Below are 18,370 nucleotides of genomic sequence, written 5' to 3' on the forward strand. Positions count from 1 at the left end.
CTGCTTGCAGTGCCAAGAATGAATTCACCCACTGCTTAACTCCCTCAACTCCCTCCCCTTTCTCAAAGGGAAGGACTTTGTGCCTATGAGCAATCATCTACACTTACGATAATCTATGCTTTGGGACTGGCAACTGACCTTGGGGGCACCAGTGAAATATCAGGCATTTGTAAAAAATGAAGGAGCTCAGTGGTAAGAGCAATAGCCCTCGGACTGAAGGGTCCCAGGTTAGATTCCGGCCAAGGGCTTGTGCCTCGGTGGGTTGCAGGCTCCATCCCCGGCTCTGGTCAGGGTGCGTGAGAGAGGCAACCAATTGATGTGTCTCTCTCACATCAATGTTTCTCTCTCTCTCTCTCTCTCCCTTCCACTCTCTCGGAAAAGCAATGGAAAAAATATCCTCAAGTGAGGATTTAAAAAAAAAATGGAGGAAAAAGAATACCTGATACTATGAAAAAAGGGGGGAAAAAGGGAAAAAAGTGGGACACAATTGCTGATTAGAACAATAATTCAAAGGTGCAAAAAAAAAAAAGTTGAAACCTCTGTTAGAGAAGAGCCGAAAGACTAGTGACTAGTACAGGGAACATTCATGTACCCTTCGCTTAGATTTCCCAATTGGCAACATTTTGTCACATTGGCCCTATTCCCCCCCCCCCCTCTTCCTGCAGCATTTGGAAAGTAAGTTGCAAACATTATGACACAGCAAATATTTCTTAAGAATAAGGTTCTTCTCCTCCATAACCATACCACCATACCTAGGAAAATAAACATTCATTCAATAATATCATTTAATAGTCTATATTTAAATTTCCCTAATTGTCTTTAGAATGCCTTTTATAACTTCTGCTTTTTGATTCAGAATCTGAGAGTTCATACATTGTGTTTGGTTATTTTATTTTTTAAGACATTTTTTCTAAGTGAAATTGGCCTTTGATCTTAGAATCTGGCATCCTGACTGTAATATGGGGAGCCTTAGGTCATGATGACCTTTCTCCATGTATCCATTCCCTGAGGATAATAGGCCCTTTGGAGAGAACAAGAAAATAAGGTGATAGGAAAACTTCTTTATGGGTAAAGGAGTAGGAGGCAAGGTTTATGTCAAACGGAAGCAATCTGTTTTCGGCCTGAGTTACACAACTCAGTCCCCTCATTTCCCAGTCCCATTCATATTCTCTTTCATTTCTTATAACTTCTAGCAGGACCTAGTGTGAATAAAAGATAATTAAAGTTACAGACTATGAGGCCCTTAAGACAGGGACTTTGCTTCTACTTATTTTTTCCTTTTAAATTTCTTGAAGATGAAAAGAGAAACAGTAGCACTTACATAGTCCCCTTTGCCAATAATCCTTTTTTTCTTTCAGTTTTCTCACTTGTAAAAATGGGGAAATTTATAGTGTCTAGTTAAATATACAGCTCAGAACAATGCCTGACACAGAGAAAGCCTTATATAAGTGGTAACTATTGTTGTTTTTGCTATTATCAGATATAACAGTATATTTAATTAGGTAATTTCTTAACCAAAACCAATGCCTACAGAAAGGAAAAAAAAAAGTCACCCAAACTGGTTTTACTGGTTTCTAGAGTCCAAAAAGGCATTCGATGGGACAAAAATATTGGCCCATTCAAACAAATGGGGTGGGGCTGGAGGGGCAGAAAAGTCCAAGAACAGGAGGAAGAAGTGACGGGTGGGGGGGGGGGGGGGTCAGCACCATGCTCTAAAGAGCCTTCCTCAGGAGCTCTGTGTTGGCTCTTCAGCCCTCCCTAGATTTCACGGCTCTTCCTCAAGGTCAGTGCCAAGCTCATAAAGAAAAATGGTTCCAGGGAGAACTTGGGTATTCCAGAAAGAGATAAAGCCAAATCTAAACAAACAGTGTTCTCTGCTTCTCAAAGCACAAATCCACAACCTGCACACTTCATGGAATATATACAGGATACAATCTATAATCCACGTCACCTTCCCATCTATTTCAAATAACTGACCTTCTCCGAGGGTCCTCTGCAACAAGTCGTGCTTGGCTTGAAGTTTTGTGATGAGATTACTACCTTCCAAATATTCTCTGAGTTTCTGCAAAAGGAAAGATTAGTTTTTAAATTAAAAAAAAAAAAAATTCAATGTCAAGAGACATCCCATAGGATATCTAAAATCCAGCCTCTTTTATCTTCTAGATCCTAGAGCCATGCTACTTAAAGTGTGGTCTGAGGGGAGCCTATCAGAGATGCAGACTCTCAGGTCCCTCCTCCCTAGACCTATTGAAATCAGAACTTACATTCTAATAAGCTCTCCTGGTGACATGTGTGTCCATCAAAGTTTAAAAGTTCTATTTTAGCACAGTCCTCTTTAAATATGTCTGCACATCAGAATTACCTGAGGACCTTTTAAGAAGTACTGACTCCTAACCCCTACCCCAGACCATCTGAATCAGAAACTCTGAGTGAAGAGGAGTCCATATTTTAATAAAGAACCTAGCTGATTTCAATGGCACTCCAGAAGCAGCATCTAGGGTCCCCAGATCTGAGCTCCAACGGTGGCTGTGGAAGTAAGGGACGCACCATGAAGTAGAACTGCTCAGTCTCCTGCTGGTTTGCTCTTCTCTTGACGATGCTAGGCTTACTCAGGTAGGTCTCAGAGACAGTGGACTTCACAGACTCTGTGGAGCGGCTATGCTGGAAGCATTCAGAAACATCATAGTCTTCGATGGTGACCATATCTTGTATCGTCTGCAAGGTGGCTTCAGTCGTTTTCTTAACCTGGGAACAGGAACATATTTCTCACATTAGTGCATAATTTTGTGAATCCCCCAAACACGTAGTGAGAACCTGTCCTGTCAGGCAGAGACCAATCTCTGATAAATTTCCAGCCTTTATCTTTGCAAATATTTTTTCTGCTTTCTTTTTTATCATTTTTCATTCTGAGCATTTAATTAGTATGCTAAACATCACTCTATTCTGTATATTTCTTACCCTTCTCTTCATATTTTCTACGTTTGGTTTTTCCATGCTGCATTTTGATTATTTTCTTCTGATTTGCCTTCCACTTTGATAATTCATTCTTCAGCTGTGTCTAATCTGCTGTTAAAACTATCCTCTGATTTATTAATTTGGGTTACCCTATTTCTCAGTTTTAGAATTTCTACATGTTTGATTTTCAAATGTGTTATTTCACTGTTTCTAGGTTATAGTTCCCTGATGAAATCGAAACTTAGTTTTCATCTACTTGAGCACACTAAGCAGCTCTTTTATAGCTTGTTTCTAAAAATTCCAGTATTAGGAGTCTCTATTGTCTGATATTCCTTTTGGCTATCACGTTTTCTTGTCTCCTCATTTGCCTAGTTATTTTTTGCTGGACATTTATTTGTAGAGTTATCTGAAGTCTAGGGTGAGCTTATCATCCTCCAGAAAGAATGTTTGTTTTTCCCAAGCCATCAGGGGTACTAATAGTTAAAAATCACTGGATTTTATTTCTGATCAAAATATTTGATACTCTTCTTTTTATGAACATATGTTTCCCTGTGTCATGGGCTTCAGGCTTGGCCATGCATCTTGTCCTGGACAGTGAAACGTGAAGAAATCAGCTGAGTGACTCAGTCTGTCATTATAGAACGTAGATATATAAAGATCATTTAAACAAAACAATATCGTAAGTAATTACTTTAAAGAAGTCATAATTATATACCTATTGGCTAAATGAAAAGACTCACCACCCTGGAGGTGACATAAAAAAGATGGTAAAATATGAGGGCCCCTGCTCATATTTTTCCACAGCAACAATAATTTGGCAGCCATCCATGGACAAAAGTGCATTTGTAGAAGCTCTGGGATCCAGATAGGAGCTTGTAAAACCTTGGTGGAGTCCAAGACTAGAAAGGCTGATTTGAGAAAGCAGGCCTGTGCCCAGGTGGCAGGCTTGCCAATCATGATCCTGGCTACAGACCCCAAAACAGCCCTGTACCTCTGTGGACTTAGCTACAGTTCTATTTGGCCTCGGTCCTGCCACCAGCACTATCTATCAAGGGACCCAGGAGGAGTCACACCAACCTGTGCCTTAGGTAAAGGCCTGCTGACCTTGATACAGTTCCAGTCCTTTTTAGCCGTGGTCTGGGAGCAGTCCTGCTCTGCCCAGGGACTTGCCAGAAGGCACAGTTGTCCATGCTCTTGGAGGCAGACCTGTTGATTCTGGTCTAACATGGCCATCCATACTTTTAGAAGAAGGCCCACCAACCTCATTCTGACTTGAAGTGGCTCTGTAGCTTGGCTTCAGACAAGCTCACCTGCCGTCTTGAAGCAGCTCTGCTTGATGAGGTACAAGGCAAGAAACACCATCTGGAGGCAGGTCCCCCAACTTAGGTTGAGTTGTGGATAACAAAGAGGCCCTGTAACTTGGTTCCAGTACCTCTTAGCAATGATCTATGAGCACTCACAACTGCCCAGGGACTCAACAAAAGACAAGCCCATTCGTACTCCAAGAGGCAGGTCCATCAACTGTAGTCCAATTTTGGATCGTGAAGCAGCCCTGTATCCTGGCTCTAGTCCTCAGCAGTGGTTCAGAAGCGGTCTTGCCCACCAGGGACCTAGAGGGAGACAGACCCCTAGAGGCAGGCCTGCAGATCTTGGTCCTGGCTGTGGACCCAGAAATGGACCCATGACATAGTCTTATCTTCCAGGTCACGTCTAGTGGCCTGGTAGGTGCCACATCTATTTGAGAACCTGGTAACAGACCTGTTGTCTATGGACCAACTGTGGATCCTGATGTGGATTCTTGTCCCAGCACCAGACTAACTAAAGTCTTAGAGGCTGTAGCATCTGCCCAGGGACCAGACAGGATATATACCCACCCAAGCCCTTGGTAATAGGCCCCCTTACTGTAGACCCTATTGTGGACACAGCTGCCATGTAATTCCTTGTCATCGTCAACAACACTGTTTTTCTTCTTTTCTCAATTCTTCCTTAGAAGCAAGAGTATTCCGGTTACATTTGGAATTGTCAGGAAAAAGAAAAGATATGACAGAAAACACCAGACACGATGGCTGGGATACATATTATCCCATGGGATGTTCTCAATGAAGAAAAACACTAGCTTCTGACACACGAGCCATGTTAATAAGTCACAAGGGGGAAGCTAATGAGGCAAATATGAAACAGATACTACAAGGCTTGTGATGGCTCCCCATTAGCCGCAGGAAGATGCAGTTGGGTTTAGTGAAAGGAGAGGCCAAAAAATATGAAACGGGATGACAAAGAAACAAAAATGGTACTGCACTGGAGGTGCGCCCAGGTGGCAAGGACTCTGCGATAGTGATCAAAACAGTGTGGGGAGAGGAAACTTCTGTCAGCTTCTGTGGACAGGCTCTTTTGCGTCCCATCCCCCCCAGGACATTACAATCACTGGAGAAAAGAGAAAGTTGTTTTGGAGGTTTCACTTTCCAAACACACTGTATTAGATGTCTAGGGCTGCCATAAAGCACCACAGGCTGGGTGGCTAAACCAAGAGAAGTTGACTGCCTCACAGTTCTGGAGGCCAGAAGTCTGAGGTCAAGGTGTCAGCAGGGCTGTTCCTTCTGAGGGCTGTGAGGGAGAGACCTGTTCCCAGACCACCTCCTTGGCTGGAAGATGGCCATCTTCTATTTCTCTTTGTAATGTCTTCTGTGTTCAAATTTCCCCTTTTTATAAGGACACAGTTTTATTGGACTAGGGGCCACCCTAATGATTTCACTTAAACTTGATGTCCTTTGTGAAGAACCTACCTTCAAATAAGGTCGTATTATGAATTAGGGTGTCAACATATGAATTTTGGGGGAACACAAACCACATTATCTTACGGTAGCGATTTTCAACCTTTTTCATCTCATGGCACACACAAATTACCAAAATTCTGCAGCACACCAAAAAATACATTTTTTGCCTATCTAACAAAAAAAGATAGGGTATAATTTTGATTCATTCACACCAGATGGCTATTGTGTTGGCTGTTGTCATTTTTTAATTTGACAATCGAAGGGAAAAGAGGTCAGTGCCCCTGACTAAATAGTCAGGTATTGTATGTTTGAAAATTCCTTGCAGTGCATCGGTTGAAAATTGGTCTTCTAGCATCACGCCTTGTACCGTGCACCTGGTGCAGGCCTACTCACCCTTTACCACTCATCCGCCCACCTGTGAGGGTAACCCCCAGAGCTCCTTCTCTTCCCTACTTATCTCCTTACTCCTTGCCATCACTGACCTTGGATGCATGTCAATTACAACTGTATCATTTCAGATGTATTAGAAATTAGCAGAAAGAGACCATATACAAATGCACACACAGAGAGACTGGGTAAATGCCATCGTTAATTAGCCAAGGGTGTAGAAACTTTCTGCCAGCACAGGCCACAGAAGGCAGGAGCAGAGTCCGAGCATCTTGCCATGACACTTCCCTCGCTCCTGGTACACTAACAGGGGGACAGATGCTAGTGACCCTGTCTATGTTACCCGATTTGGAAAAACAGTCCAATTTTTGCTCCCCCCAAGCTTTTGGGGAGGGGTCTAATACCATTCCAGAGGAATTCACACTAATCTACGTATTTGCATTTAAGGGGATGTTTACAAACACCAAGCTCTACTGATTTTCAAACAAAATTCATTCTCAACAACGACACAACTCAATCTGAAGAAGAAGTCATCATCGTTGCCCATGGCTCTCTGAACAACATCCTGCCTTCAGCTGTGTCTCAGAAAGCTTGTTTTCCTACAGCCCACCCTGACTCGGATTTAATGACCCATCTGGGTGGACATGATACAAAGCATGGTCTGGGAAGAATGATGCCAACAATGATAAGAAATGGTTCTCATAAGCACCTACTATACTGCTTAGAGGACTATGTTTTCCATCTATAACGGGAGTGACTTGAGGTCAGAAACAGCCTATAAATCTTTATATCTCTACTCACTAGCACAGTGCCTGGAACACAGCAGATTATCCAAAAAGTTCATTGAGTGAGTGGTGGCAGTTGAAATCCTCCTTTCAAATCCACAGATGTCAAAGAAATGTTCAGTGCACACCAACAAGGTGCGGTTTCTTTGCTGACAGTCATCCCGAGCACTACAATTTTCTTTGGGGTACCCAGCCTCATGACTCACATTTAGAGTCTTTCTAGAAACTCTCCTCATTCCCCTTGGTAGTCTTCTGGATCAAGGACCTCCCTTCAGTGAGTTAAGCTTAGTTCAAACTATACATACCTATACATACTTATATACATTGCTCCTAAAAATACGTGTTTTCTGTGAGAGACAGCTGATCCTGTTCTCAGTTTTGGCCGAGATGATGCTGTCATTTAAGGATAAGTGGCAGCTAGCTTTTACTTAGGTTTTTACTGTTAATCTCATCAGTAGAAGAATGCAGGCAAGTAAGAAATACTTAAATATATAAAAATGAAGTAAAAGCCACAGAAACCATCAGAAACAGCAATTATGAGTCAGTGGTTATCAAGCTCCAAATCTTATATATAAAGTCTTCAGAAAATTTGACAGCTGTCCATAAGGGTTTAATCACTGATTTACATGACGTGAGATTCTGCTGCAGCCATTGGGAGTATGAGAAAATTTGGAGGGAAATGTGGTTTTGCTACAGTGTAACTAAAATATATCTTACTTCCGTCCATTACCCATGCCATAAAAATCATCTCAAATGTTTGCCTAAAATCTTGTTCATTCTTGTTGAAAATATCCCGTGTAAGGAATATATCTTTGGAAGAATCTGTGAAATATACCCTAGTAAACTGTTGGTGGAAGTTTTTAAGTGATGCTAGGAAAATTTACACAAGACTCTCAATTCATTAAACCTTGTTGCAGATTAACTGAAGAATCATAGGCTTTTGTTTTTTTCATTCCTTTCAGGAGCTCAGACGTAAGAGAGACTCATTTTATAGTGACATGCTTACAAAACTCTATTTTCTGGACCAAAATATGGGACAGATGGTCTGAAAATGGGACAAGCTACTTAAACCTAAGACTGTGCTAAAAATACGAAGGGCATAATTTCTCTAGTTATGCAATTCATCTTCCTTTTCTTAGGCTGCCTATAGAACTTTAAGGGAAATGCAATCTATGGGAATTACTCCAGAGGTTAACTTTGAAAGAAAGAAACAACAGGAATGAGCCCTAAACTGAAATCCCCATGACGAAGGTTAAGAGTAAACTTTGAGAAAGTGGACAAGACTGTGTAACATTAGACTGGAAAGACTTTGGAAAATGTTTATGGGAAGAAAGGTATAAATGATCATTTAGATTTAGGTTGCTTTTAAAGCCTTATCTGTAAAGTAATGTTTATTAATGTTTCATATAAAAAGTTATATTTTGAAGTAAGAAAAAGAAAACAAAGAGTTGGGAATAAAGTTGTGTGGGCAGCAGGCCCTGCTGTATTTCTCTGTGTACAACACACGGGGGACACTAATACTGGTTGACTGGTGACTGGAAATGGGAATCACAAGAGTGAGGTACTAGTGATACAAGTTTGCAGCACAGTGATACATAAAACTCATTTTAAAAGGTTCAACAGGCAAATGTAAAGCCGTGAAGTGACAATAAATGTCACAATCTATTATGAATCTGCAACAATCACAAATTTAACCAAGTCCTCCTCAAACCGTTTCTTTCAACTTTTACTACTTACGAGTATACTGAGGTCATTTCACAAATGCTTACTGCTCTCTTTTCTTTAAGGCAGGTGCTGCAAACTCAAATATCTTCAAAGGCCAAGCAAGTAATGAAAATGAGGCAAGTGGGCTGAGTGGGAAGCATGGCAAACAGGAAGTACATGCTCTGGGTCTAGGGAAGCATTTACTGCTCAGCTCAAACAGGTTATCATCCTGCAGAAATGTAGGTCTAGGGTAACAAGACTTCCTAATTTTTTAGAAGCTAAAAATCCTTGATTTTATTCAAAGTTTCCACTTTTTAAATGACAGCAACTAATTTTTAAAAATCAAGCACTGTAGAGCAAATGAAATTAATATGGCTAGAGAGCTCTTAGCAAAGAAACCCTTCCAAGCTTCCTACAGTTTCAAATGGTGCCAAATATTTGTAGTTGTTTAAGATTTGATGAAAAGGTTCACGTATTCACTTAGCTGCATTTGTCCATTCTTTTGTAAACTTGGATGCAATTCTCTCTCAACTTTGATCTTTTTACGGGCAGTCCTAATTATTTTTGGTTAATTGAACTCTTTCTAGTAAAATTTGAACTTTATAAGTGTGTATATTTTTGTGCAGAAACAGAGAATTATATAGAATTATACATGTGTCTTTATTAGCATATTTTGGTTTGATACCAATGTGTCAATTTTTTTGTCCTATCAGTGGAAGATGAGAGGCAAGTTCTTTAGGGTAGAGACAAGTGCTACACAGGCCTCCGCATCAGCAATGACTGCTATGTTGTTCCCATTATATGAATGACTTCTTATAGTCTGGCTCTCACACTAGACCAGATGCTGTGACTCATTCATCTCTGTACTCTCCACATCTGGCAAAATATGTGGAATGTAGAAGTTGCTCAACAAATATTTATTGTGCTGAATTGAACTGACCCACAGTATCAAATCTCCTCAGGTGGGCTCTCAAGGCCTCTCACCACATGACTTCAGCTTCACCTTTGGCTCTCCCCAAGGAGAACCTGGGCGATAACCAAACGGCTCTGGGAAAGCAAGGTTCTCCCAGGGTACCTTGAAATATGTTGAAACATCTGTTCCTCCTTCTGTACCCAAAAAAATCTACTGATTATCAAAAATCCAATTTAATTCTTACTTTCATTGGGAATTCCATTCCACTACAGTGAATTTATTCCATATCCAAGAAATCATAAACCACGAGTGATGCTTACAAGAAATATCAGGACAATCTAATTCATTTGTTTCTATCGTAAATGTATAAAAACTGACCCTCAGAAAGTGCTGCCTGCCCTTATCAGTTTATAAAGACACTGGGCTTCTCCAAATTATGCCCAAAGGGACATATGTTAAACGTTATGAACTCAAAGGCCTGAGGAGGCCAGACAGGTAACATAAATGGATTAGACCAGTGTAAGAAAATCAGGAGCTGAAAGACTACGGCAAAAGGAAATTCAAATAACCCAGCTCTTCCCTTCATGAGGCAATGCAGGGCCAGAGTCACCAGTCTTCCCTCTTGTTAATAGGCCAAAACTGCAGGAGCCAAATGAAACAGGTCTGTGGGCTGCCAGTTTTGACCTTCTGTATAACACACTATTTTCTTAGGGTTTAGAGAATGTTTCCAAGTAAAACAGCAGGAGGGCACACATGAAAAAAAAGTGGAAGTCTCATACATACTGCAAATTCAACAGGATCCAATAAACTGAATTAGAGGAGTATTTTGTGATGCCTCGCCCAAACCCTAATGCCTCGCCCAAACCCTAATGCCGAAGCTCAAAAACACCTCAAGGAGAGCAACAGCTTTCCTTTGGAGAGGCTCATTTGTGGGACTTTACACAGAGACTGAAGTCTTAATCACATCAGTTGCATCTTAAATACACATGTTTGAATAAGCAGTGGCTTGGTTTCTCTAGAAAGAGTGGAAGCCAGAAAGCTGCAATGGGTTTTGAGCAAACTATACCGGTCTTCAAACACATCACTCTTTTTCAATAGAAACACACACACAGTCACGTAGCGCAGAACATCTTAGTGGGATTGAAGCGAGAGAGTGCTAAAATGAATTTTGATAATTCATTTTATCAAGGTGAATTACTGTGCGTGTGTGTTTCTTCCTCTTCCATATTCCTTACTTTTGGGGGTGTCTGTCTTCTAGAAATAGATATTTCTGATGGGGCTGTCAATCAATGGGCTTTATGCGTGGGCACAGTATCTAGGCTGACCAATGAGAGAAAACACTTCCTGGGGGTAAGTAGGCAGGACAACTCAGGCCAATGAGGGGTCGATCCCGTTTCAGAGATAAAAATGCTGGAATGGGTGAGATGGCAAGCTGTAGGGACCATGCAGTCCTGGCTCTCCCAGTACGGGGTGAAGGGGGATGGTGGGTGGGGGGGAGGAAGCGCCTACTAACACACATGAAGATATCACTTCAAAGTGATGAAAAGAGAGATTCCTGATATAACCTGAACATAGATTTAATTTTGACTGCAGCTGCGGTAAGCTTGATCGATAAGGAAAGTTTCAATGAGTAAGTGTGATTTGGGTCCCTATAAATTACAGCTGAGAGCCATGACTAATACAAGAAACATCTGTGGTTCATATTTTTATTTAAAGAGAATGTGGATCCAATTAAACTAATTTCAGAAAGAGGCAGCTGAATTGTACAACTGCTTTCTGGCTCAACATATATTTATAATTCACATTTTATGGTCTATCCATTTAAAGCCACTAATGTCAGCAAATAAACAGTTTTCTGTTCTCATTCAAGTATTATCTTAAAGTATGATTTTTGTATTAATTACTGCAGTAATGCCATGTTCAGTCCCCAAAATCTATAGAATACAAAAAGGCATAAAAAAGTATACTAATTTCAAAAGTTATGATTAAATGATCAAAAGTTTCATGCCACACATTACTGTATATTCTTGGACACATATGTTGAATTTCATAACCTACCAGAAGGAGTTTTAGTGTGAATTACAGATTCCATGTGTGTGCAGGGATTCCATGTGTGGATCCCCGGGAAAGTATTCATCTGTGGTAGAATGCAGACTCTGCACTTACCCTCTACAAAGAGTGTTTTAGGAACCCTGATTTAGCTGAACATGCACGATGAAGACATTGCATTCAGAATGCCAAATATGCCTAGGTCATGTGAAAATGTCTTCCAGCTGACGTTAGGATTCGGATTACTCGTGGGGTGGAAAGCATGCTCACCTCTTCGTTCTCGATTTTGAGAGTGGCCAGTCGGGACTGCAGCTGCTGGTACCTGAGCATGAGCTCGGCCTGGACCGGCTGCTGAGCGCTGACCTGACACACCTGGTGGGGAATCGGAAGCCACAGTTACAAGGGGCACCATCAGGCCAGCCTCCAGCCGCACGGCTCTCCCATTTCAATGCCGCATGAATCACGCCGACCCCAAGATTCCAATTACATATTTACTTTTACAGCCTCCTCAAAACCCCAGTTTCAACTATGAACCAGTTACGTAAGTGCAAAGAGCAGAATGCAGCTGCTAGGCCTGGATGTGGCTGGACAGGGAGCAGCTGCAGGGAGCACCACTGGAAGGATGGGGGGGCGGCGGCACCCTGACGCTGACTGTCACTCGGGGAGCTCTCAGTGACCGTCGGGCAGGGTGTGGAGGGCGAAGGAAGATCCAAAGGGACCACACGGGCAAAACCAGGGCAGGCGGCGGAGCCTGCTGGGCAGAGTCGGCTGGCTGACTAGGCTAAGTTACTAAACCTCAGTTTTCGTATCTGTAAAATGGGGACAGTGAGAGTTCCTATGAAACAGGGTTGTTGTACAGACGATAGGAGATCATGTACATAAATCACTCAGAACAGTGCCTGGAACAGGAAAACCTCAAAAATGTGAATGGCTGTTATCAGTATCTTTCAATCACGGCTTGTCTCGGGAATACCAGCCAAATCATGGGCCGCTTATCATGGGCCGCTTATCTTGGGCCTTGTCAGAAAGATCTTTTGGCCATGATCTCAATTATGAATAAGGTAAAAATTAGAACCTTTTAATTATATTAAAATTGTGCCAGGTACAATTTTTTCCCCTCTTTCTTGTTTTAGAAATACTCTCAGCAGATGAGGATTTTCTTTTACGGAGTCTCCAAACCATCATAGAGATTACTGCTCTCTGGCACCACTGGCCATTAAAAAAAAAAAAAAGGCAACAGATTCACTTTTTAAAAATAATAATAGTTTAAAAAAAGGTAAAAACTATTAACCCAACTGAAATCACTTGTCCATGATATTTTATCATTCTATAGGGTGGGGTAAATGTGGGTTTACAGTTGTTCATATGGAAAATAATACAATAATAAGTAATAATACAATAATAAACTGTTTCATGCACTCACAACTGTAAACCTACGTTTGTCCACCCTGTATGTTTAACACGTCCATAACCAAAAAATTAAAACAGCAACCACTTGAAGAAACAAAACTCTGGGTAGCATAAGCCGCTCACCTGTCAAATTCATATGTTATTGGTATAAAAAAATGCTTACCATTTCTAATTAAGTAATTCACTCTATCAAATCAGGCAAAAATAAAATCAGATTAGAAATACAGCAGGTACCCACACATGTATATAAGTCTTAATATTAGGTGTTTCAGAAAAGTTTATGGCATTAAAGAAATCTGCCATGGGTTCTATAATTACATCTATTTTAAAAAACATACTGTCACCACAATAAGCTAAAATTGAATTTTTAATCTATGAGTATTGTTTTGCACAGCTGGGACATCAAGTGCTATACAGCATGCTCCATTAATTGGCTCTCCTTGTTTTCCCCTGTCAGCAGACAGTGAAATACACCACTGTAACTCATAAACGGTTTAAATGGATTTTCTTCCCTTGGGAAAAAAGGATTGTTTTGCATTTTCCACCCCTTTTCTAATTTTCCTGCCATTTACAATTATTTTTCTTTAAATCAAGATTACAAGAAGTCTTCAGATAGATTCCACTGGGCCAGCAAAATGTTTTGTTTTGAATTTAAATTTGAATGTCTTGAGGTGTAGGGAGACCTCTCAGACTATCCTGGGACAGGTTAGTGCTTATACCCAACTAAGTTTGCACCTAAATTTGTTTGGCCACTGTAGGCATTTGAGTATTTAATCCTTGCTTTAAAAGGTGGTCGTAATGGCTGACCTTAGTATAATACTATGTTAAGATCCCATGCAAAGGCAGGAGAAAGCAAACAACTGGGAATTCTTACAACTGTTGGGTTACAGCAGGTGAAGAGATCATTCAAGTAAGTGAAGAGATAATTCGTTAGTTTTAAAATAATTACTGACCTCATCACCCATGTGAGACTGAAACTCAAACTTCATTGGTGGACAGAAGGCAGCAGGGTACATCTCCATGAATCTCTGCTTATCACTCCTGGGCTCCAAGTTGTCAACTGCATTCTCAATAATGTCCAAGCCCTCGTGTCTGGAGGTTTCAAGGTTGTACTCCGCAGACAGGTATGTTCTTAGGGCTCTGTTCAGACTTGCGTGGTAGCCAAGATCACAGCACTTCAAAATTAAAAGAACACCATGTGAAGGGATTGAGAAGTACAGACTGGTGGTTACAAAATAGTCGCAGGGATGTAAAGTACAGCTTAGGGAACACAGTCTATAATGTTGTAATAACTATGTATGGTGCCACGTGGGTGCTGGAAATATCAGGGGGATCACTTTGTAAAGTACATGATTGTCTAACCACTACGCTGTACTCCTGAAATTAATACAAAATAATACTGAATGTAAACGGTAATTGAAAAATTTTTAAAAATTAAAACAAATTAAAAGAACACCATATACAAACATTAATTTAAAAATGATCAAAAACCTAAATGTAACAGCTACAACTATAAAATTCTCAGAAAAAAACACACGGGAGTAAACCTTCATGACTTTGCATTAGGCATTGGTTTCTTGGGTATGGCATCAAAAGCACAAGCAACAGAAAGAAAAAAGAAATACACTGGATTTCATCACATTTGAAGGCTTTTGTACTTCACAGGGCATGATCAAGTAAAAAGATAACCCACAGAATGGGCAAATAAATTTTTTGCAAATCACATATCTGATAAAGGATTTGTACTTAGAATATATAAAGAACTCTTACAACTCAATAATAAAAAGACAAATAACCCAATTAAAAAATGGGCAATGGATTTGATTAGACATTTCTCAAAAAAAAAAAAAAAAAAAAAGAGCCCAGCCGGGCGTGGCTCAGTGGTTGAGCGTCAACCTAGGATCCAGGCGACCGGGGTTCGATTCCCGGCCAAGGCACATGCCCGGGTTGTGGGATGCAGCCGATCAATGACTCTCTCATCATTGATGTTTCTACCTCTCTATCCCTCTCCTTTCCTCTCTCTGAAATCAATAAAGATATATTAAAAAGCAACAACAACAACAAAAAACAACAACAAAAAAGACATGCAAACAGTCACAAGCATATGAAAAGGTGCTCAACATCATTAGTCATCAGGGAAATGCAAATCAAACAATGGGGAGATACCACTTCATACTCATTAGGATGGCTATAATCAAAAAGACACCTAACAAGTATTGGGGAGGCTGTGAAGAAACTGGAACCCTTCTACACTGTGATGGGAATGTAAAATGTTGCAGCCACTTTGCAAAAGTCTGATAGTTCATTCAAAGCTTAAACACAGAATTAACATAGGTCTTGGCAATTCCGTTTCAAGGTATGTATACAAAAAATTATAAACATATTTTCCCACAAAAACTGTATGTGAATGTTTATAGCAGCATTATTAATCTCAGCTGAGGAGCAGAAACAACCTAAGTGTCCATCAACTAATACAAACAAAATGAAATATTGTTCAGCCATAGAAAGAAATGAAGTACTGATACATGTTACCACATGGGTCAATCATGAAATATTATGCTAAGAAGCCAGTCACAAAGACCACATATTATATGATTCCATTGATACCAATTGTCCAGAATAGTCAAATCTGGAGAGATAGAAGGTAGGTTAATAGTTGCCTGGGACTGAAGGATGAAGGTATTAAGAGGTAATGGCTAAGGGTGTAAACTTGCTCTTCGGAGTAATGAAAATGTTCTAAAATTGACTGTGGTGATGGATACACAATTCTGTGAATATACTAAAAGCCAATTATAGATTTTTAATGAGTAAACTGCATGGCATGTGAGTTATATCTCAATAAAGATGTTAAAAAATAAAAGCAAAACCAAACATCGAAAGGAAATAAAAAAAATAGCATTCGAGTTTGTCCACACATACTGAGATTAATGCAATGATTTGTTGAAATCCTTCTAGGATGCAAACATGCTAGCTGTAATATTTTGGATTTGTATAATTTACTGAAGACTTGATAATAATCTACTGATCTTTCAGAAATGAGAACAGGTTTGAATCTGCCAAAGAGTCTGGGAATGCCTTGTTTTTTATCTCTAGAATAAAATTCTTAAATAAGAAATGGTTGCCAAAGTCCTTTTCTTGGAGTCTGTATTTTGCTTTGTGTTCCTAGGAATAAGAGGGCTTTAGGATTCTTGAACTTTCACTATCATTAATTTGTATTTAAATTTTTTCATGTTGTATTTCAAGAGAATATCATTAAAAACATATATAGTTCTGTACAAGATCAGTTATTAATTACTGATAGAATTTACATTTGTACACAAAGGCAATATAAATTGTTTAAAGAGGAAACACGTGCTTTTAAAGATACACAACCAGGTCATCCTTATATTATTCTAAAGAAGTTCAATCAATTCAATTTGATTGAATTCGACTCACTAACTGGCCCCTCTATTAGGTGCCTGGGAATTCGATAGGCCCCAGGAATATGAAGACTGGAACACAGAATATCATCTGCATTCTCAAGGAAATCAAATATCAGTTTGCTACTAAGAGTAGCAGAGAGGCACAAAAGAAACAACCTTTGCATAAAGGACGCACCCACCAGTACCTGAACCATAGGACCTGCCTTTATAGAAAGTATAAATTTAATCACTCACCTGTCCTTAGAAATGCCAATGTATTTCATTCCACCCTCACCCTCCAACTTCAGAATTATTTATTTTTGTTTAAAATATTACAGATGTCCCTTTTTCTCCCCAATGATCCGTTCCACCCCGTCCCATCCCCCTCCCCAGTCCCTCTCCCCACCATTGTCCGTGTCCTTGGGTTGTGCATATATGAATATAAATTCTTTGGTTACTCTCTCCCCCTCCACCCACCCTCCTCCATCCCTCTGACATTCGTCAGTCTGATCTATGAACTTCAGAATTATTAAACTTGGAATTTTTACATAAAGATATTTTAAAATCTTGTTACTCAAAGTTGGCCTGTGGACCAGCAGCATCACCTGGAGCTTGTTAGAAAATGCAGAATCTTGGGCCCCACCCCTGACCTACTGAATGATGTACATTAAAGTCTGAGGAGCACTGCACTAAAACTATCAAGTCAAACAGTCCTGCAACACTGTGCTTTTGGGGGATGCTATTTCCTCAGCAGGAAAGAGAATTGACTTGATTAAAGATTACTTGATTTAAAAAAAGCAGAAAGTAGCTGCTACATCACAATGACAAATACAACCAAAATGCAATTGTGAAATGCAGCAATCAGTCTCATCATTAATACATTTCCAGTGGTATCAGCTACGCTCAAATATAGAGAATAATTTTCAGTTAATTAAAAAATTCTAGTCTGAGATGAGCAAAGTCCGCTTTTATTCCTCTTGCCCCTCAAAATCCATAAAGATTCTGTGTAGCAGTTTTACACACATCAGAGGGGCTGAAAAATTCTCTTTCAATAAAACCTCGTCTTATGAAACATGAATTTGTAAGGAAATGGCCTCATTTCTTTGAGATGTACCAGTGCTTCTGAACACCCCACTATTTTGCAAGAAGACGGATTCAACTTGCTTATAACGAAGGGTAACACACAGCTGCTTTATTTTATGAGTACTGATGCCTCTCTTTTCTCTTAAGAGAAAACTGATATTGAGAGGAAAGAAACAACCGAAAGAAAAGCCCTTTCACCCCTTCCCTACAAAACCCAAGTCTCTTTTCAACTTAAAAGAGAGGAAGAACAAAGGAAAAAGAGAAAGAAAAAGAAAGAAAAACCCCAACCCAACTCCCCAACTGAGTTAGAGCTCTGAAAAAGACACACTAAGCTTTCATTATTCCCAGAATGAACTAACAGTTCATCCCTCAAATTTCTAAGCGAGGCTTTTTTTGGGAGTAAACACCAAGATGACAAAAGCACGGGTGCAAGTTTCCACACCCAGGTCAGCTGGGAGATCTGGTAGACTTGGACCCCTGACTTCACTGTGTTTCCTAACAGGTTGGGGAGAAGCAAGCACGTGGCTTAGTAACTGATCCAGGGGCCTCGCCAGGTGTCTCCCGGACTTTGACGGCTGCACTTAGGTTTCTGTGATGAGCTTTGATGGACATTTTCCTTCTCTGACCCCTACAGTGCTTATCAGTCTGTAAGGTCACTTAATTGGCATAATTTTGTTATTTCCGATGTGCAGTGTTTTCGCCCATCTAGGTTTTTCAAGCATCCTGAACATTAAAAGAAACCAGAAACAGGAATAAAACTCTTATTCAGGGTCTCCTGAGACAGCAGGGCCTGTTACAGACTCATCTTTTTTCTCAACTGGAAGCTAAAACGACACTGGATATGTTAAGATTGAAGATACTTGGTTAAAAAGACCTCAAGTAATTCTATGGAGCTTATGAATTATTAAT

The 18,370-nt window shown here is 40.1% G+C and overlaps 1 protein-coding gene across 2 annotated transcripts in view; it reads right to left on the reverse strand.

Moving 5' to 3' along the window:
• Positions 1-18,370, reverse strand: part of SRGAP1 (SLIT-ROBO Rho GTPase activating protein 1) — a 233,976-nt gene that overhangs the window by 44,346 nt on the left and 171,260 nt on the right. For both annotated transcript variants that reach the window (XM_087814567.1, XM_087814568.1), the window contains exons 7-10: positions 13,931-14,152; positions 11,838-11,939; positions 2,548-2,745; positions 1,978-2,062 (exon numbers count right to left, since the gene is read on the reverse strand). In XM_087814567.1, coding sequence (XP_087670693.1) covers positions 1,978-2,062; positions 2,548-2,745; positions 11,838-11,939; positions 13,931-14,152 — 607 coding nt within the window. The remainder of the gene's footprint in view (positions 1-1,977; positions 2,063-2,547; positions 2,746-11,837; positions 11,940-13,930; positions 14,153-18,370) is intronic.

This window comes from Miniopterus natalensis, chromosome 2, assembly GCF_054644295.1.
Source record: "Miniopterus natalensis isolate mMinNat1 chromosome 2, mMinNat1.hap1, whole genome shotgun sequence".
NCBI classification, from domain to species: Eukaryota; Metazoa; Chordata; class Mammalia; order Chiroptera; family Miniopteridae; genus Miniopterus; species Miniopterus natalensis.